The sequence below is a fragment of the Sabethes cyaneus genome, chromosome 2, assembly GCF_943734655.1.
Source record: "Sabethes cyaneus chromosome 2, idSabCyanKW18_F2, whole genome shotgun sequence".
Lineage (NCBI taxonomy): Eukaryota > Metazoa > Arthropoda > Insecta > Diptera > Culicidae > Sabethes > Sabethes cyaneus.
In genome coordinates, this window is record NC_071354.1 from 240,701,128 (window position 1) to 240,723,433 (window position 22,306).

Below are 22,306 nucleotides of genomic sequence, written 5' to 3' on the forward strand. Positions count from 1 at the left end.
TAAAGGCAAAAGATGTTCCAATTAATCCAAAATGTTCGACCATTAGGCAAAATAAACGGAATGGTCACCACCAAATGGACGCATAAAACCAAAATGGTTTAAATTAGGAAAATATGGACGAAATTAATCAAACAATTTCAATTCGAGGGTCGAATTTAGCAGCCACAATGGTCCACATTAAGCAGTGTATTCCAATTTAGTCGTTTAGTGGCTAAATTAAAACCAACTGTTTGAAATTATCGAGATTGGTGAAATCAAAGCCCGAAGTAATGATGTTGCTCAAAGAAGGGAGCTTAAATTGTTAAAATTTGGCTAAACTATCGAAATTTGATAAAATGTCTGCCCGAAATGATTGACGTTAGCTGAAATGGTGAAATTTAACTAAAGTTACTTCACGCCATAATGGTCGAAATTTGACAGCTGGCTGCGAAGTTTGTCGAACAAAATAGTTGAAGGCCAGAAATGAATTCAACCAAAATGTTTAAATTTAATCAAAATGGTCGCAAGCAGGCAATGTAATCGAAACGCTTAAATGACTGTATTCAGCTTCTAAAATGGTCGGAACTAGGAAATGTAATCGATCAATTAAGTAAAGTTTAGTAGCTTAGTTGTGCCAAACTCCGCCAAAAATGGTCGATAAACGTCGTTTAGGTTAGTTGAATTTAGCCAGAATGGTCGAGGTCTGCTAATAGTAACTTCTGGCCTAATTCCATATTTTCGTTGAAATTATATGAATTTTGCGCCGACCTAGGGTCAAATAAATAAGCAAAAATGGTTAAAACCTGGTGTAATAAACGAATTTTGTTAAAATGGCTGACTTCAGCAAAAAATCGACGTTAACTAAAATTGTGCAGTTTAGCCAAAATGATCGAAATTAGGTAAAATAATTGAATTTAGCTAAAGTGACCGATTTCAAACTAAAATGGTCGAGTTTTATTAAAATAGTAGAACCAAAATTTGTAAAAACTTTTCCAATAGAATAGAAATAGTCAAAGAAATTAGAAATTCCACCCCGAACCTAATTATATTACACTGAAGTCGCTTTTTACGCGACTATTTTTACGCGGTTTTCGGAATTTACGCGGTTTTTTACGCAATTTTCGGAATTTACGCGGATGTACTCAAAACGTCTATTTTTTCGCGTAGTGTTGAAATCCACAACGCGAATTTTGGAATTTACGCGGTTTTCGGAATTTACGCGTTTTTCGGAATTTATGCGGTTTTCGGAATTTACGCGGTTTTTACGCGATTTTCGTAATTTACGCGAGACGTATCCTTCGCGTAAAAAGCGACTTGAGTGTATATGAAATGACGCAAATAAAGTACTTGGCTTGTGGAGCATTTTGGCGCATTTTAAAATCATTAGAGGCCATCTTGAATCAGTAATGGCGGATAGAGCTAATTTCATTTTTCACAGTTAACTTCTAAACCAATCATTATAAATATCTGAAAATATGGCTGTTATACTCACTGTGAGACATATTTACATTATTTTTTGTAAATTTTCCAATGCGAATATCACAGTGAAGAATTGAAAAATAATTCAACAGCATTTTTTCAGTGTTCCGAAGATGGCGCCGCTAATTTTTTTCCAACAAAAAACTGCTCAATCAAATGTATGAATAATACATTTTTTACAGTTTTAAAATGTCCACATTCTACGATGAAGAGTTCAATATTCAAATTTCCGTTTTATATAGTGGTGGTTGAAATCGCGCAAAATGATCAGTTAGTGAAATGATCGAATTCATCTGAAATGCTCCAATTCTGGCAATATAATCTAATTTAACCAGAATGGTCCACTTTCAATCAAACGGTCGAATCAGCCTAGTCGTATTTGACGAAAAAAATCCATAAACAAAATAGTCGAATTCAGCCAAAATGGTCAAACTTTGCCAAAATGGCCGCATGAGGCCAATTTTGCAAAATAATCGAATTGAGCCAAAATTGTCGAAATAAGTAACAATATCGAATTTTGTCAAATGATCGAAACCAGACAATGTAATCGAATTTAGCCAACATGGTCAAATTACGCTCAAATATTTGATGTTGAATAAAATAATCGTGTTGAGTCAATATGGTCAAAAGAAGTAAAATAAAATTGAATTTAGTCGAAACTGGATGAATTAATCGAATTTAGTCAAGATAATCGAATTTCACCAGAATGACCGAATTAAACCAGTGTTAAAATAAGCGAATTCGGTTTAATGGCCTAATTCAGACAAAATAAAGGAACTAAGTCAAAGTAATCAAATTTAGCCACATTTATCCAAACTGGTAAAATTCTACCAGAATTGTCAAATTTAATAGAAACGGTCAAAATTAGGTAAAATTAACGAGTTTGGCCAAAATGGTCGAAATTAGGTTAATCGAATTTAGCCGTAATGCTCGATCATAAGTAGTGCTTTTTTGAAACCAAAAATGGCAAAACTTGAGTACGACGAAGAACGGACACTATTCAATCCACGAAGAAGACTGAAATAAATAGTCGAAACGTCAGAAAGAATAAAAATATCTATTCTTCAAACTAATGTTTACTTTTTTTGTTCAAAAACTTGTGGAATTTCTCTAAAGTTTTACTCGTTGTCATACAAACGCAGTTTGCCAATTCAAATCGTGCTTGGCGCAAAGCAAACTAAGTAAATGCGTATCATGAGAATCCATATTTTCAGCAAAATTGTTATCTACAGTTGGCAATTCACTGTTTTGAGATATTTATGTATGAGTAATTCTCGCTGAAACGGGGCCACTACTGACACGAGGTCTTCAAATATTGGAACTTTTGCGCTTAATTGGTTGAAAATGGTTACAAAATAAGAATTACACTTTTGATACCTCGAAATAGTGGACCCCTCGTGCGCTCACGCTCGTGGGGGTCTAACAGGTTAAAAAAAGTTGAATTTTTAACAAACCTTGAGATCTATATTATGTGATTTTTCATAAATTTACCATGAAACAACTAACAAATGACCCGGTTCTGTAAAAAAGAAGAACAGGGCTTTCAAAAGCAGTAAAAAAAATTTGACGGCCATCTTGGATTTGGTGGCCATATTGGATTTTATCAATAAATCGCCGTTTGTACCATGAGCCCCCCAACCGATTTTCATTTTAAGACCACCATTGGAAAGTTGAGGAAAAATGCTATAAGAAACATTCATAAAATTAGGTGTGCAATGGCATTAACTAAATAAAACAATTAATTTTCTGGAGCAAGATATTCCATTATATGAGAGTTGTAAACCTTGATACAGATAATAAATTGTTTCGTTTATTTAATGCCACTACACATGTAAATTGATTGAAATTTGATGAATGTTCCTTATAGCATTTTTTCTCAGCTTTCTGATGGTGGTCTTAAAATTAAAATCGGTTGGGAGAATCATGGCAAAAACGGCGATTTTTGATAAATTCCAACATGGCGGCCAAATCCAAGATGGCCGTCGATTTTTTTCCACTTCGTTTATAAACCCTATCTCTCCTCTTTACAAAACCGTGTCGATTGAAGTTTGTTTCATAGCAAATTTTGAAAATATCACAATAATTATATGAAAATTGTGAATCTTGCTACAAATAACCGGTTGTTTTATTCAGTTAATGCCATTGCACACCTAATTTTATGAATGTTTCTTGTAGCATCCTCAACTTTCCAATGGTGGTCTTAAAATGAAAATCGGCTGGGGGGCTCATGGTGTAAACGGCGATTTTTTGATAAAATCCAATATGGCCACCAAATCCAAGATGGTCGCCAAAAATTTTTTTACTGCATTTGAAAGCCCTGTTCTTCTTCTTTACAGAACCGGGTCATTTGTTAGTTGTTTCATGGCAAATTTATGAAACATCACATGATATAGATCTCAAGGTTTGCTCAAAATTCAACTTTTTTTGAACCTGTTAGGCCCTTTGACCGACGAGGGGTCCACTATTTCGAGGTATCGAAAGTGTAGCTCTTATTTTCAACCAATTAAGCGTAAAAGTTACAATATTTGAAGACCTCGTTTCAGTAGTGGCCCCGTTTCTGCGAGAATTACTCTATGCTAGAGTATGGAGTAATAGCATTGGAAGAATAAATCAAAATTAGCTATTAGACTACCTAACGGGCGGCGGTAGTTTAGTTAGTAAAACATTTGAGTACCAATCAAAAGAACGTGGGTGGCCACCTGCCATGGCCACGATATATTTTGGGTATATATAAAAAATTTTCAGTTCATTCAATTAATCATTCTTCACATCAGACACTGCCCTAATTTTCCAAAAAGAAACATGATTTTTAATTGGTTCTCAGAATTTTTCTCTGAACAAAACTCTAGGGTTTAGAAGCTAAATTAACAACGGTATACTGCAGTATTATTCATATTGGGACTTACCAATTACAACTAAATCTGAACAAAAAAATCCATGTACCATCCGACGTTTCGTCCCTTATGAGTAACATCTTCAGGATAATTGGTTCTTTTCATCATTTGAAATTATTGCCCTATTTGTTAACCAAGATCAAAATTGGTTTCATACACTCAAGCAAATCATTTCCAGAAGTTTTAAAGATCTTTAATTCGTGAGAAAATAAGAAATAAAAATATCGTTTGTGTTCTTGTGAAAATCTACTCTTTCTAGAGAGAAAAATGTCGTTTTGTCGTGTCGAAATTTTCAGCCATAACCATTCTCAGAATTCAGCCAAAAATTGTACAAAAGCTTCGAGCGCTCTGTTAAATTAAGTAGATTTTTTGTCCCAAAAAATCTAGCCTTTGCTCATGCGTGTTATCAATTTTATTTTCACCTACCGTAACAGCACCAAGTATTTTACAGCAAAGGCCGTTATTCCGTTTGCTGTTAGATCGTAGTTCTGTCCCAGTGGCTCTCTTTCATAATCCTAACCATTTCTTTTTCCACAAATTCCATTTTGTTAGAGTCGAATAAAAACATGCAAAAAACGTAATAAAAACAGCCAACCAACACACACTCGAACAAAAAAAAACTCGCCTTTCGCAATCCAACAATCCAAATGTACTGTGAAAATATGTGTTTCTTATCGTGTAATACAGATACTGTAGAACAGAGACCGCCGCCGGCGATGCTTGATTGTGTTGCACAATTCCAGCCCGATTGGCTGCGATGAGACGCGGAACAATGGGTTCGGTTCTCCGCTAGGTCGATAAACGATCACGCGCGTCACGGAGGTAAGAAAATTTACTGACCGCCAAAAACAAATACACACAAACCAAAAAAACATACACACAAATATCCATTCAACAAACAACCCACCAAATAAGTGTAAGATATTTGAGATTCAAATCTTCGAAAAAAAAAGTTTTAGTTGATAGTGGTTCTGGTTTTACTCACTAAATACATTACATAAGGAATCTTCTAGCAAATCACACACCCTTCTTGCGCGAAGGAAGGATCGCTGACCGCAGCATACGGTGCAAGCGAGTAATGATTCACTTTTAATTGAGATTTACAGTTTCCAGAAGAGAGAGAGGTTGACAGCTAGCCAGCCAACTGGCCTGGCCAGCAACGGTTGCAGTTCTGTGGTGTATTAAATTACAGTTTAATTTTCAGCTTCAACTGAGGATTGCAAACGGCCCAACGTCAGCTCAGCTCAGGAACGGAAAGGATTTCGGCTCGAAGTGGCCGGGAAATGCGTGGAAACAGAGAAATTATACTGTCGTTTTATATGTTTCCGAGCAGAAATGACCTTTGGCACTTTTTCGATTAAAACATTTTATGTAGTACAAACCGGCGAGAGATTGAGTTGGAAGTTAGGATGACTTTTATTAACTAGTTTTTACCCGGAGGAATTTCCGTCTCTCGACTCGAGAGTCAAGAAAAACTCAACAAAATCCAATTCATTTAGTTTAGTTTAACCTGAATAATAGAATAAGTTGAACAATCAACACCGATTCGGTGCTGAAGTGATTTTTCTTCTTTCTCTACTCTACTGTTGTTCTAGGGTTTAATTTAATAGAGTAATCAGACGAAGCTTGCTGAAAACATCTAATCTAGAGCAGCGTAAGGGTAATGCAATTTTGGCCAACCCGACCCGACAGTCACAAGCGGGCGAACCGATTCCCGACAAAACATTTTTCTTCCTGTTTGTGAGATTCTCCCACCGGCAAACAATGCTGACACGGATAAATCTTCCTGAAAGCTACGGTCTCCAACCGGTTGTCAGCTTTTTGTTCCGCAACGGTTTAAAGGGAGAAAGAATAAAGTACGTGTTCACATGAGAGGAATAGAAATTAACTATTGTTTCTTCGTTTGGTTTGCTTCTCGCTCCACCGTCGGGATACTCGTTCGAAATGGTTCCAAACTGCTCGTTTTATTAGATTTTTTTTTCTGTTTTGTTTTCGAATTGCACTTGGCAAAGTTTATGTCTCTTTCTTGTTGCACACCGGCGTTTGATTTTCTCTAACCGGTCGTTTCCGTGTTTCATGTACACGACGGCGTTGGCCGCAGAGTAGGATGAATACCTTCTGGCTACGATTGCACTCGGTCGAATGAATGAGTTGTACTTATTTTACAGTTTGCATTTGTACTGTTTTTATTGAGTCGATTACGATTGCTAGTGGATTAATATCAGTTTGGTTTTATTGCAAAAAAAAGTTAAACTACAGTCTAGTAAATAATATTAACCAAATAAGTCCGAAATAGAGTGGCCCTAAACTATCCTGTGGGCGTGTTTTTGCGAAGCTACCAGTAAAACCATTCTTCTATTGATTGTTGACATCCAATTCAATCGGAAAGTTTTTCAGCTCGAAAAAACCAAATCGCTTGCCAGTGGCAAAAACCAACCGTTCTTCCAGCGGACAGCTAATTCGACTCGAAAGGAGACCACCACAAACATATAACGAGGAAGGATTCCAGCAGATTCTTGGTAGTCTTTTTTCCACACCAAGGTTTGTGCGCGGATAATTCATCCGCTGCCGACGAACGTGTGATCCAGCAAATCAGTACGGAGGGAGAACTATTTTTTCTTCTTACAAGCCCCGTTTGGTTTGCCTGGAGGCTTGAGTAAAAAAAAGAACATTTGATAGCTACCACCACCACTAGTTTGGGAGAGAGAAAAAAGTTTGAATGAAAATATATAACCAGCCAATAAATATCCACCGACTACATTGGGGCTTGGATTTTTTCTTTCGCAGTTAGGCGGATTTCTCTGTGAGTGAAGTTTGACCAAGAGAGAAGAAAAGACCGAGCAGGAAAATCGATTTTCTAAGCTAATGGATTGAAGAGTTTTTGGGTCGGAAAAAAAAGTTTTGTTAGTGGTAGCAAACGTGGCGTGATATTTTGTACAGTTTTGTTGGTGAACGTAATTAATGACACTATATATCTAAGAAATAATATCTGTTGGCGTAGACTATTTCGTTGATAGACGTTTGAAAAGATCGCATATGGAAAATGGGTTTAATTTTTTATAAAACTACTGATATTCCTCCTCGCAGTGTACAGAACATTTAAGAATTCCGTGAAACCCCCATGCTCTATTGAAGGGCAGGTCAGCATAATTTCGAGCTAACTTCTATAAACAAACCAAGGGAACATCCATGGGAATTCACCTTACCATTTTTAATTTAATTTTGCTCAGTTTTGTTTAATTGAATATTGGTAGATTTAAAATCAAAAAAAGATTTAGAAATAAAATCCATAATTGTCGACTTTAACCTAATCCGGGAGGAGGCATCCTAAACACCAAATTAAAGGAAGGCTGCAAAATTTTCTGACAAGAAACAATCAAAATTTCGATAGAATTTTTTTTTCACGCTGCAAAAATACAATTTGTAAAAAAATTATTACATAGTGAAAACACAGAGAAACAGACAAGACACTCGCGTTAATTCCATCGTCCATGCGAAAACCACTCATTTCAGCGGGGTGCTATTCCTATCTTAACGAACGGTGTTTGACAGTCGACTTAACGAAGGGCGCTATTGCAAGAAAAGCGCCCGTCTGACAGGTAGATTTGCTGCCAACCTTGTCGAGATGTGCTGAGATGTTGGCAACAAAAACATGGCACCCATCGCAAACCCCTGACTCATTTCGTCAAAAAAAGAATGTTTCGCAACCTGGCCACACCGCCGCGCTCTACTGTTGCTTCGAATTTTCAGTTTAAAACCGTACAAATGTGAAAACCCTCCAATATAAAACACTACAAATATAAGTTACTTCGCAACATGCATAACAGAGGGTACTAGTATGCTAGAAAAGTGTGTAGGACGATGGTTTTTAAAGGATCGTCTTCTATGTGTCATGTCAGTTCGACAGTGGTGAAACTTAAATGAATTTAGAAGATCTATTTGGAAAAACACTACGGAAACAATTCGCAAACAACGTATTTCTCCGCACAAACACAGCCACTGAACCAATATTAACCGCTTTCCTAGTGTTCCTCGAGGATCTCGCTTAGAACCTCTTCTTTTTATTCTATGATATTTCGAAGAGTTTCAACCCTAAAAAATACAACTCTTTTTGGACTTCTTTGCCTCTTTTTGGAGCAGTTCTCCAACACCCTTGGGACTCGTTTTGAACACTATTTGAATGTTTTTTGCTATTTTCGACTCATACAAGATACTTTTTGGACTGTTTTTCAGCTTCTTTTAGATTTGCTCCTGCTTGAACTGCTTTCGGGTTGATTATGGACTCTTCTTGAATTTTTTCCTTGGATTTTAACTCAACCTTTTTTAGACTTTTCATAGAAGTACTCTTGGTAGAACTTCTTTTGTAATCTGCTGAGACTAATACTGGACCTTTTTTGGACTATTTGAATTCTTTCGACTCATTCCAGACGCTTTGGGCTTTATTTGAACTCGTTTTGAACGTCTTTTGAACTTATCTGGACACTTTTTAGATTGATTTTGGACTCCTTTTGTTTTTTTTTAAATCCTCTGAGACTCGGGTTTTATTTTACTTTTCGTAGAACTTCTGCTTGGACTCATTTAGAGCCTTTTGTAAGAGTTTTTTTACTCTTCTTGAACCACTCCTTGAAGTCTTTCTTTGACTCTTCTTGAACTCTTTCTGCGACTTTTTTTAAATTTTTCCACGATTGTCTTTGAGCCATTTTTTGGACACTTGATTTAACTTTTTAGGCTATTTTCGACTCTTTTTAGACAGACTGTTTTTGTATTTTCCTTTTGAACCCTTTTTGAACTCATTTTGAGCTCTTCTTTTGTGCAATTTGTATTGGACTCTTTCTACACTCTATATGTTACTCTTGTTGACTTTTTCTACACTCTTCTCGTGTACTTCTCGAACCCTCTTGGACTCTTTCTGGTCCTTTTTGATACATTTGACCTCTGTTGAAACTAGTTTTGAAGACTCGTTTGGACTCTTTTTGAATTATTTTTTGGCTGTTTTCGACTCTTTCCAGACGCCTTTGAACTCTTTTCGAACTCTTTTTAGATTGATGTTACTTTTCTTAAACTTTTCGTAGCACTTTTTCTTTTAGAACCTTTTGTTAGGGTTTTCTTTTACTCTTCTTCAACTCCTCCTTGGAGTCTTTCTTTGACTCTTGAACTCTTTCTGTGACTTTTTCTTTAAAATTTTCCACGATTGTCTTTGAGCCATGTTTTGGATACTTGATTTAGTTTTTTAGGCTCTTTTCGACTCTTTTTAGACATACTATTTTTGTATTTTTCCTTTTGAACCCTTTTTGAACTCATTTTGAGCTCTTCTTTTCTGCAACTTGTATTGGACTCTTTCTACACTTTTCTTGTATATTTCTCGAACCCTTTTGGACTCTTTCTTGTCTTTTTTAATACATTCGGCCTGTGTTGAAACTAGTTTTGGACCTTTCCAGACGCCTTTGAACTCTTTTCGGACTCTTTTTAGATCGATTCTACTTTTCTTATACTTTTCGTAGCACTTTTCCTTGGACTCTTTTAGAACTTTTTTATTTAAGTTTTTCATTTACTCTTCTCGAACTCTTCCTTGGAGTCTTTCCCTGACTTTTCTTGAACTCTTCCTATGATTTTTTTTTTAATTTTTCTTCAACTGTTTTTGAGCCATTTTTCTGCGCGTTTCGACAAGACTAGTTTCTGGCTATTTTGGACTCTTTGGTTTTTTGTGGGTTGTTTTCGCCCCGTTTTAGCAGTTTTTGGGCTCTTTTTCAACTCGTTTTCATCCGTTTTGGAACTTATCCGGACTCTTTTTAAATTAATTTTAGACTCTTCTTGGATGTTTTTTTGGAAATCCTTTTTGGGCTCCGCTTTTCTTAGTTTTTTCGTCGAAGAACTTTTTTAATCTTTCTTTGACTCTCCTTGAACTCTGTATTTGACTTATTTTTAATTTTCCTGTGACTGTCTTTGAGCCATTTTTTTGACACTTAATTTGACTTTTTAGGCTGTTTTCGACTATTTTTTTGGGTAGACTATTTTTGTTTTCCTTATTTTTGAACTATTTCTGATACTCTTCTTTTATGGAACTGTTTTGGACTTTTATTGCGCTCTTCTTGGATAGTTCAACCCATGGATTGGATTGAATTCTTTTTGAACTCTTTTTGGTTCTTTTTGACACTTTTTTAGGTTGTTTTGGAATCTGTTGAGACTAGTTTTGAACTCTTTTCGGATTTATTTTGAGCTGTTTTCGACTCTCTCCAGGCGCTTTTGGACTTTGTTCGAACATGTTTTGAACTTGTTTTTGAACTTCTTTTCAACTTATCTGGACTCTTTATAAATTGATTTTGGACGTTTCTCATTTTTTTTTTCAAATCCTTTTTTGTGAAACTTCTTGGACTCATTAAGAACCTTTTTTGTAGTTTTTCTTTAGCTCTTGTTGGTATTTCTTTGACTCTTCTTGACCTCTTTCTGTGACTTTTTTTTTTGAAATTTTTCGGCGATTGCCTTTTTTTGATTTGACTTTTTAGACTGTTTTTACCTCTCGTTTTGAACAGACTATTTTTGTATTCCTTATTTGTGAACCCCTTTTTGTACACTTCTTTCTGGAACTTTTGGTTGGACTTTTGCTGCACCCTTCTTGGATACTTAATGAGCTTCTGTTTGGACTCTTTTTGACACTTTTTTGAACTCTGTTGAGACTACTTTCCGACCCTTCTTGAACTATTTCTGGATCCATTTTGGGCTGTTTCGACTCTTTCCAGCCGTTTTGGACTATTTTCGGACTGTTTTTGAACTTCTATCAGACTTATTCGGACAACTTTCGAGTTGATTTTGAACTCTTCTTAGGTTTTTTTTCAAATCGATTTTAGAGTCTACCTTTCTTAGGCTTCTCGTGAAATTTATTCTTGGACTCTTTTGTGACTTTTTTTAGTCTTTCTCAAACTCCTTAGAGTCTTTCTTTGACGCTACTTGAACACTTTTTTTGACTTTTTTGTAACCTTTCTTCAACTCTGTATTTGAGCCTTTTTATTTGACTTGGTTTGACTTTTTCGACTCTTTTTGGACATATTATTTTTGTATTCCTTGTTTTTTAAGTCCTTCTTTTCTGGAACTTTTTTTGATTCTGTTTGCACTTTTCTTAGATACTTATTCAACCCGTTTTTGACTCTTCTTGGACCTTTTTGACAGTTTTTTGGACTGTTGTCAACTCTGTTGAGACTAGTTTTGCACCATTTTCGGGCTGTTTTCGACTCCCTCCAGACGCTTTTGGACTCTTTTCGTACTCGTTTTTGAACTTCTTTTGAACTTATCTGTTTTCTTTTTAGAATAATTTTGGACTCTTACAGTTTTTGTTTTCAAATCCTGTTTTCAAATCTCTATTTTGTAAAACTTCTTTTTGGACTCATTTAGAAAATTTTTTGTAGTTTTTTATTTGACTCTTGCTGAACTGTTTCTTTGACTTTTTTTTTAATTTTTCTGTGACTGTCTTTGAGTCATTTTTTGGACGCTTGATTTGACTTTTTAGGCTCTTTCGACTCCGTTTTCGGGCAGACTACTTTTGTATTCCTTTTTTTTTTGTACCCTCCTTTTCTGGAACTTTTTTTTACCCTCGCTACACTCTTCTTGGATACTTATTCGAGCCTTTTTGGACTCTTTTTGGACAGTTCTTCTTTTTGAACTGGAATGTAGTTAATTTTTAGACTGTTTTGGACTCTTTTGAAACTAGTTTTAGATCTTTTTTTGCTCTTTGCATTCTTTTTGGGGTGTTTTCGACTCTTTCCAGACGGTTTTGAACTCTTTTCGAACTCACTTTGAACTCATTTTGAACCTCTTTTGAACTTAATTGGACTGTTTAGATTGATGTTGGACTCTTAGACTTTTCGTGGAACTTCTTAGACTATCTTAAGATTTTTATTTGTGTTTTTCTTTTACTCTTCTTCAACTCTTTCTTTGAGTCTTGCTTTGATTCTTCTTATACTCTTTTTTTACATTTTTAAAATCTTTCTTCGACTTTGTAGACTCTTTTTAGACAAACTTTTTTGTATCCTTTTTGAACTCTTCTTCGCTGGAACTTCTTTGGACTGTCTCTGCGCTGTTTGAATTTATCTTGAAGTCTTTTTAGACCTCTTTTACACATTTTTGAACTATTTTGAACTTTGTTAAGACTAGTTTTGAACCCATTTTGGTCTCTTTTTGGACTCTTTTTGAGCTTCTATTGGACTTATCTTGATGTTTTTTGGATTGACCTTCGACTCTTCTTGTCATAGACTGTTCGTAAAACTTCTTCTAGAAGTCTTTTAGGGCTTCTTTGAATTTAGCCGTAAAACCAAAAATGTTTTATAGAATCTATAGAGTGGCACAAGGCGTGAAGGGGAAAGAACGGAAAATTAGACTAAGTTCGAAGTTCGTTGCTTCTTGCTAGCACTTATTATTCAGTACTGATTTATTTTTATTTACATAAAATCAGGAAACTTGCACTGTAATTTTCTGGAAAAATTACTCCTGTACAAAATGTTATAAAATCCTGGGACCCTTCAGTCGTAACTGTACGACAATTATGAAAAAAAACAAAAGAGCTAGCTTTTCAAACACACTTTATAAACCAATACATAGTAGTTGAAATGTTCCTCAGGGTTCCCACCAATGTTGCGAATCGTCAACCATACCTACTCTCACGCGAAAGGGTGTAAGAAACACAGCATTCAACGCTTACGCCGCACACGCAGGCGTCAAAGAAACAACCGCCGAGGCTGTGTCTGTGTGCAGACATTCTGCTACCCACACACTCGCGCACGCACATCCTCACATCTTCTTCCTGCACATTCGCGTGTTAAAAAACTCGTGAGGAATAAGCTGCCCGTAAGGCTGGCACAAAGTTTGCATTACTTTTTCTTTTCTTCTTCATCTTCGCCTTCGATTCTACTCACGAGCGGGAGTGCGAGCCATCGCGAGTAATCGATATCAGCAGATCGGGCTGCAACGACGAACGACGAGCGGCGACTGTAGCTGTTAGCAAAACACCTACTCGCAAAAACTCGTCGCAATGCATGAATAAGTCCGCGAGCGAGAATCCGCAAGGGATGCTTTATGGCGGCGAACACATAAGATGTACAGTACAGCGTTTGTCGCTCTAACACAATAACGTTAGCCACTTTCGGTGTCTCCTGAACTTAAAATACCAAGACTAGTCGGTTCGTTCTCAGTAAAAATTAGCGATACGATTAGAAGCTGTGCGTAAGTCATATTCTGCATTCGATATTGTGCTGCCGTGTAAAGAGAAGTCGGTGTTTAGTGGTGTTTAGTTTTTGTTTCATCCACTTCCCGTGGTCGGATTCTTAAAAAACTAGTGTTAATATTCGACCATGCTCGTTTGAAAAAAAATCATGAAAGGCTTGGGAAAACGCGACTCTAATAAAATAGCAACACTGATTGATTTCATTCAAGCGAACATTAACAGCCGGACTGTGACAGTTGATTGTTCGGTTCTTGTGAAACTGTTCTTTTTTATGTAATGATTGTTGAAATTAATAAAAAAATCTAAATAGAAATCAAAGCATTATTGCAATGAAAAAATTATGGAGTAGTAAGAATTACAAAAAGAAATCATAAAGAGGCAATAAAAAGTTACAACTGCAGAAGTAGGAAGCAGCAAAATATGAAAACAAAAGCAAAAAATGGTAAAAACCGATATTCAATTTCTGAGACACAGGTATTGAATTCCAAACTGAACAAGCAGTGATGCAGAACAAAAAAAAATCACCGCCAAGAAACCGATAATTCAATTGACAATACTTAAAAATATATTCGTTTATTAATGTCGCTCAGTCAATGTAATATAAATAGATTACAAACCTACAAAACGTTCGATCAAAACTGTTATGATTTGCTACATAAAAGTAGCTTCCGCATTCATAGAGCCAAGTTGCAAAAATGGTAATAAAAGCACTGGATTCCGCCAAAGGTGATTTTCCAGACCTCCTTCCTCATTCATAGCGCACAATTACCAACTCGGAACTATACCACAAGGCGGTCATTTCTGCTCTCACCTGAAAAGAAGGGTTTCATTCTTTAATAACGAGCATTTGAAATAAAAAGATACGTTTATATTCTTTTTTCCTCTCTACAGATGGTACAGGCCGACCCCGACCCCGGCGGCTAATATCATCGGCATTGCATCGTCGTCATCATCATCAACCACATCCTCATTCTCAACATATTAAACAAATTATCGAGCGTTTATTTTCCAGTTATCCCATTTGATTTGGAATTCCAAGCAGCATTTGCTACAATTTGTTTACACCAGCCCATCATCATTATCATTAATAAACCAATAACTTCATTTCCGCAAGCTCTGGTTTTCAGAGTGACTGAAGGAGAGAGAGAGAAAGCTCAAAACTGTTGGCGGCGTTGATGGGTCAATGTTGTTACTTTATTATTTTATTACAGGAAGGATGTAAAGAGCACAAAGCGGCGCGGATGCCATGGAGTGGGTCATAAAATTAATCTCGCTGGTTTATTTCTTTTTTCTTTTTGCAGTTTCTAAGATTTTAAGGATTCCAGACATTTATTAACACCAGTCTCTTTTCAACAGCGCAGTTTTCAAACGACAGCGAAGAAATTAGCTAATTAAGTTAGTTCTAAGAAATTTGCCGACACTCAATCAAGTTATTTCTAAAACATAAATTTGATCGCGCCGCCGCTTCGGCCGCCGGCCGGTCGCTTGATTCAGTGAACTGCTAAATAGAAGCATAGACTGCATGATTTAGTTTATTAACGAAAGAGATAAACTTTTTTCGGTTTTCCCCCTCTCTTATTTCCCTAATGTTTTCCCACTCGATTCCTCCCAAATAACTGTTTCTCGATGTTCCTGTTTGAATGCATTTAATTGACTTTTGTTTCTCTTCAATCGATTACAACATCACGACCACAAAAAATGTCAAAAAATTGATATCACCGCAAATCTACCACCACCACAACCACTACAACCACCACCAATCTGTGCATCCCACAAAAATGCGTACGTAGGTCAATAATGCAACCGCACGAGTTCAGAGTAAAAAAGTTCCTGCTGTTTCGAGCGGTAAGTGCCTTTTTTAATTGCTTGTTTATATCGATCGTACTGTGTCATATATTAAAAATGCCATCGTTTCCTACTACTGTCACTGGTTTTTCACTTTTATTTCCTTTCGTTTAGGCTAACGTTGAATTTTTTGCTTTTTTCCAAAAAAAGATCAAAACTAATTCCTCAACTATAATAATAGCTTCATTCAAAAATTAGCGTTCTAATGCATGTGATATTCTTTTTTTATTATCTTCGATGCAAAATTTACCACTGTTTTTTGTAAACTGTGTGACCATTTGCCTTCCTGTCTTGTTACTAGTTTGTTCTTTCGTACCATCCGAACAATGAACAGTATAAGCGAAGAACGTTTTTTTACAGATTGTTCATGACTTTTTAAACGATTTTCTTCTCTCTTTCTTTTTTCTTCTCCCTGTTTTGGAATATATACAATTCTACCAATTCAAAATAAAATCACCACCTCAACCAACCATGAACCAACCACCACCGAAAAACCGTATCTATTGCCAACCGTGTGCGTGTAAAATTGAATTTGTTACAAATTTTGTATCAAAAATAAAACCACCACCATCACTACTATTATTATTGCTACTACTACTACTACCTTCACAACCAACAAACATATAGTTTTCCTGGCAAAACCTGGCGCTGTAGCGGCTCCTCATCTGGGTGAGCAAAAATTGTTTGTTAATAATAAATTTGACACCAAACTGGAAGCTGCCAAAATCACCGCCGCTTTTCCGTACTCCAAATTTGTTGTGATGAAACCCCCCGCTGCTCCCCCCACACCCCATGCAGAATGCAGAAGCTTTTACATTCTACCTTTTTCACGTAAACCACGTTGTTGTGCAACACCCACCCATCCACAATGCATAATTCACAAACTCCATCCCATACACTCACTCGTTCGCTCGTGCATGCTGTGAGAAGCAAAAAAAAACTAGAAAAGTAAATGCATGCCTTGTCATCCGGCGAAAGGGACACACTATTTGCATCACGTTATTGTCATCAGAGGACACTGTAAGAATAGGAAATTTGATTGATATGCTGCTTGTTTGTTGCGTTGCACTTTTGACAATCGTAGTTGTACTTCTAATGCTTGCACTAAAATGCTACAACTATCATTTGATAATAGTACCTTCCATTATTGTCCTGCTACTCTTGGTTGCTACCATCGCTTGTGGCGCTCCTTATCCTTATTATAGTATGTTACTGTTGTTGGCAGGAGTTCGATGCTTTTCGAACGTAATTTCTATAATGAAAGTTGAGTTAGAGCTTGGCAGCTTGCATGCCTATAACTTTTGCCTAACTTGTCCTTCAAGAGATAGACACTGATAAAAAATCTCATTTTGCTCGGACATATAGGCACTTTTAATAAATAATTCTGCCAGCAAGCAATGCAAGTATTTCGGAATGACTGTCTAAACGAGGCAAAGATAGACAGCCAAAGAGATGACATTTGAAGATAAAAGTTGTTCACAGTCTGAGCTCCTGCGTATATATGCCATTTTCCTTCCAGGACAGCACCTTTCAAGGTGCCATTGAAATTCAAACGAATACAACTTGGCATCATATTTTTTGCTTTACTCAAGTTTCGAGCTTTATGAAATAGATTTGTGTGACGCAGTACCTTGAAAGCAAAGGTGATTCTAGGCATACGCACTGCTGTGCGTTGAAAATCTTGGAATAACCTCACACCCGAATTCAATGTACACACCCGAACATATTAGGTTTTCTCCGAAAAAAACGAATTCCACTCAAAGCATCATTGTGCTTCGAGGAGACTCATGTACGGTTCATATCAGGGCAAATTTTTTTTGCTTGTTTTTTTGATTTTTAATTGGAAGGGAGCACCCGTAATATATTCAGCTAGGAGTTTTGTTCTGAAATACACTGGTCACCATGTTTAATAGGTAAAGTCGCCAATGACGGTCGCCATATTCATATCGACATATATGTATAATGTTAAACAGGAAATTTATGATCCTTTTTTAATTTGTACTTAGAGATACTTCGGCATCAAAGGACCAATTTAAAACCAGCTAAAAACTTACCTTTCGCGGAAAATTAAAGAAAATATCTCCACTTCGTTTGTTGTTAATTCGAGAGTACCGCAAGGTAATCATTTAGGACCATTGCTTTTCGTTTTCGGTAATGGACAGACTTACAAATATGTAAATGTTACAAAAATGATTCGCATTCTTTGGTCCCAGGCCTATAGTTTATAAATATTTGGGAGACAGCCTGCCAGACGCAAAGAACACAATGATAAATTTTCGTGAACATAGCTTTTGTTTTGACCATAAAAATCGCTTTTGAAATCCCAAAAATTAATGACGCGTGTTTGTACCTTAATGTTGAGTTGAAACTTTCTTAGTGAGGTAAAGTGTCAGTTCACAGCACCGACGCTGTTCAATTATCCAAAGCACCTGGTAACAATCCTGTTTTGGGCACTTGCCGCTCGTCCAGAGAATTATTTTTGCAGAAAAATTAAAAACTTAAACTTCTTTTGAGTGTACAACATTCAAAATAATCACTAGTTTGATTGCATCGTTTTTACGATGTTGCCTGTTAAAGGGTTATTTTTGTAAAGATTGGAGCATGTTTTTTCCTATTTTTTTACGAGTTTTGAAATGAAAATCATAGAGAAAATGACTCCAAAGAAGATTTCGACTAAAATTTCCAAAGTAAAAAAATCAAGCTTGCTCTTTGTCTGCAGTTGCACTAATCAAGATCAAACTGATGTCTGTGCTAGTAAAGCACCTCGTTTTCTGAGCAAGTGTATTAAAAATGGTGAAAAGAAAAAGCAATTTTGCAACAGCAAGCACCTAAAAATCTACAGTTATCATCATTGAAGTCGATATGTAGAAGATTTTTCGAGGCATAGATTGGTGCGAAAGTTTTGGAAATCAATTACAAAATCGCTGAACCGGCAAAATCTGACCACTTTTCGTGACACTCGCATTTCAGATTTGTGAAATTGCCATCAATCTCATCCCTTAGTAAGCCAGACAACATTGAAATATGGTAAGAACATATCCAAAAATACAACAGAACATCCACTCCAACTTGACCCTAACAGAATGCAGGTCAAAACTCGATAGAGTGCGTAGAATAGTTAACCATATTAGCAATGGCACAACTAGACGAACATATCTGCCAAGGAAACGAATAATTTTCTTTAGTAGAAATATTAATTTTCCTACAGTTAAAAGCAAAGCACCGTGCGTCTCCATTGCTTTATGAATAATTTTTGAGCCGCAATTTCTGGCAATTATCCATGGACTTAATTGGAAAAACTGAATCACATCACGTCCTAGTAACTTAGAGTAATTACATGGGAGATAGCTTCAGGCAATTAGTTCATTAGAATCGTGAACATCAACGGTCCTAGGTAACTATCTCGTGGTACCACCGTAGAGGAGTGTAGAGGAGTTTTCAAAATTATCGTACTAATCTGTACCTGTGAATTTCATTAAAATCGAAAATTTCTTCAGTCAATTAAAAAGTCCTAATGCAGGCAGTCATGAGTTCTTCATAACCCAACAACGTATGTTGATAATTAGTTTGTACCAGGTCAGTAGAGTGAAGGACACGTGGCAAAGCATGAAAATTTATGAAGGAAGCAAAGCGTGGGTGAGTCAATCCGACTCAAGAACAACACTGAGGTCACGTTGCAGCGTCGACTCTTTTTAGCTTCAGTCCGTCGACATGATAGTCAAACAATGCTGGGTTTGAAATACGGTGAAACGTTATGACTTCACACGTGGCAATGCTGATCTCGAGCCAGTTCCTACGACACCAGCCAACGATATCAGCTATCAAAGCTTGCTGACGACGACAATCTTCCATGTTTTGAACTTTTAAATACAATTTTAGATCATTGGCGTATACTAATTTGCAACCAGATGGTAGTAACAGAGTGACGTCGTTGAAAATGGAGCATGATAAATAAGGAACTCAAGTTACTTCCTTGCGGCACGCCTGGAAAAGGTTTTTCACACAATTTTGCACGATGATGAATATACCAAAGAAAAATCGATGAAATTATGTTTTAATTCTTAAATTTAAGTGTTTTTACTGACAAAAATGTCACTCTAACGTTATTTTTTATTGCTCAGTTGTTACCGGACAACAACGGTTAATGGTGGCGCATGGCCGGTCCTCATATTACACGTTTGCGTCGGTCACAGAGGCAAGTTCTCGCTTTTTTCCCACTTTTCCCACTTCATTTTTTTGTATTAGGGTATGTTGCTGCCTCGTCGTAATTGCCTATTCGCGTCCTATCCAAAATAAATTATTAAAAATATCAACGATTTTTATGACACACAATGCAAAATTAGTTATTCCCTAATGTTTTAGTTTGTTGACTATCATACGCGATCAATCAAAGTGAGCTGACAGCTAAATTTCTTACTTTTTTTGTGCGACGAAGAAGAAAATGTCGACTAATCGTTTCAATGGGGGGCTCCGTAGCCGCAAGGTTATCGAGTCTGCTTTAACAAGCGAGTGATCGTGGGTTCGAATCTTAGTAGAATCAAACCATTCGATGTCAAGTGACTTTAGCATGGGTTAATTCTCAGGCCTCTCCATTTACCCTTCCTTTATGCTGAATTCTATATTTACCCTCTGAAGCCTCTTGAGAGTGCAAATGTCCCTCCTATAGTTAAGTGTACTGGTCAGAGGTATGAATGAGCCCTCGCCAGGGACGGCTATAATATGGGAGGATAGTACTGGCAGCGAGGAATAAGTGGGTAAAGTAGCTCAAGCTTTGAAGGAAGAGTAAACCCCAATACACACAAGCACGCATAAAATTTAATAAGTATATCGCTCATTCAATAGCGAGTATAGCAAAAAGAAATGCAGTGCAGGTTATACAGCAAACACCCGGGCGATATCACAATAGATCAACTATACTGGTCGCAGTGATGAGTCCACACATGAAAAAAAAAATCGTTTCAATTTCCGTCATTCATAAAATGAAAACAACTCACGCAACGCATTGTCATTATATTGCAACCGGGAAAACTTGCATGACCAACAGAAATTTTGTAGAATAACATTTGTCATGTCGTCCTACACAAATACATGCGCGCTAGCTTCGTAAACATTATTGTAATTTTGAGTTCGGATGATGAAAAATTTTGATGGACGAATTTTAAAACAATACGACGAATTTGAGAAATAAAGTCAGTTGCGTAATTTCAATAATATGCAGTACTAATCGCTTTTTAGTGAATTCAAAGTGCACGGATCGGAAGGTAAATGTGTTTGAGTCAAATCAGCACAAGAACTTTTGGGGTATTCATTAAATCCACCCAAGAAATCCACCCTGATAATTTGCTCTGTCAAGAGGCTCCTTTGTTGGTCAATGCAAAAATTCAGTAGGATGAAAGGATATGGAGGGGCCTGAGAATAAACCCTTGTTAAAATCACTTAACACAGGATGGCCTGAGTGCACTAAGATTCGAACTCCTATAGGGCCCTAAATTGATTAGTTTCAATACGGGGACGGGCCCCAGTCTATCCACGTTCGGTTTTATTTCAATAACGATAATTAAAACTCTTAAGAATCATTGAAAATAATCAATGTTTGTAAATAATTTCGGACATAACACTATAACTATCCACCCCATTCACCAAATGTTTGAAAACCATTTCGGATATAAGGATATAAAACTTTCCACTTATTCGACCGGTTCAATTTATAATTACACTAGCTGACCATCCCCCCCCCCCCCACCCCCCTTGCTTAGCCAGATTAAATAGAGCGCATAGCTCTTAAATATTCGCCTTGATTGTATAACATTTCGCTCGATCCTCGGGGTGCTTCTCACTTACTCGCTATCCCTAGTTCGGACCCAACAGAAGGAAAGTAATAGAGATCATTACACCTAGGAAAACGAATAAACCTAGACAGAGGTGATTTCTGCGGTGGGCTGCAGATAGTTTTTGGTGGTCTTGGTATTAGCTGTTATGTTTTATGGAAGAGTCCAAAATTTCTCGAGCTCATGCCTCCAAAATCCCCCAAATACTAAATTTTTTTTTCGTATGGTTGATTAGTTCTCGAGTTATGAGGAACTTTGTATTTCATTTGTATGGTAGCCCCCCCCCCTCCTCTTAAAGTGGAGAGGAGTCATAATTTGTTATAGAAAAATTCCTGCCTCCTAAAACCCCACATGCCAAATGTGGTTCCATTTGCTTAGTTCTTGAGATATGAGGAAATTTGTCTTTCATTTATAAGGGAGTCCCCCCTTTTAAAGGGGTCATAGTTTTTACATAATAGCCATGGATAACAGCTATTATAACCATCTCCTTTAGGGGCTTTGGAGTCAAGAGAACCGCCCTGCAGGCGGAGAGTTTACACTTCAGCCTTCGCATGAGTGCCCCCTTCTTTGTCCGCATACGACTCTAGTTTCCACCGGTTGTCCGATTTCCACTAAGGAACGTATCCCGGACCACGAGGAGGTAGATAGGAGTTGCTGAATAAGAGGCTGTGGAACCTCATGGTGGTTCTGGAGCGCATTATTCAACCATCTACCATCCAATAAAACTCTTAACAATCATTCACTCAATGTTTGAAAATGATTTCGGACATTTAACTTTCCGCTTCCGCTTATTGACCGGTTCAATTTATAACTAACATTGATTTTTTCGCGCAGTGCATATGGCATGTAGTGCCGTCTTGTTGAAACTACCTTTTCTCAGTCAATCAGACTTAAAAGCGAACACCGTTGATCGATAAACTGTATAAGCACAAATATTTCCAGTTTATTCCGAGAATAAATTCGATGATGCTACTAACGAGTAGTTCACACCAAGCAGCTAGTTTTTCTGGGTGTTTTATTAGGGGGCATAGGAGTTTTATTACAGTGTTTTTGAGCCTTTTCAAATCTTT

General features: G+C 36.8%; 1 protein-coding gene across 1 annotated transcript in view; it reads left to right on the forward strand.

Moving 5' to 3' along the window:
• The window catches only part of LOC128736825 (ecdysone-induced protein 74EF), a 423,088-nt gene that overhangs the window by 317,805 nt on the left and 82,977 nt on the right, over positions 1-22,306 (forward strand). Inside the window, exons 7-8 of the mRNA XM_053831318.1 lie at positions 15,354-15,408; positions 16,036-16,077. Of these exons, the coding sequence (XP_053687293.1) occupies positions 15,354-15,408; positions 16,036-16,077 (97 nt within the window). The remainder of the gene's footprint in view (positions 1-15,353; positions 15,409-16,035; positions 16,078-22,306) is intronic.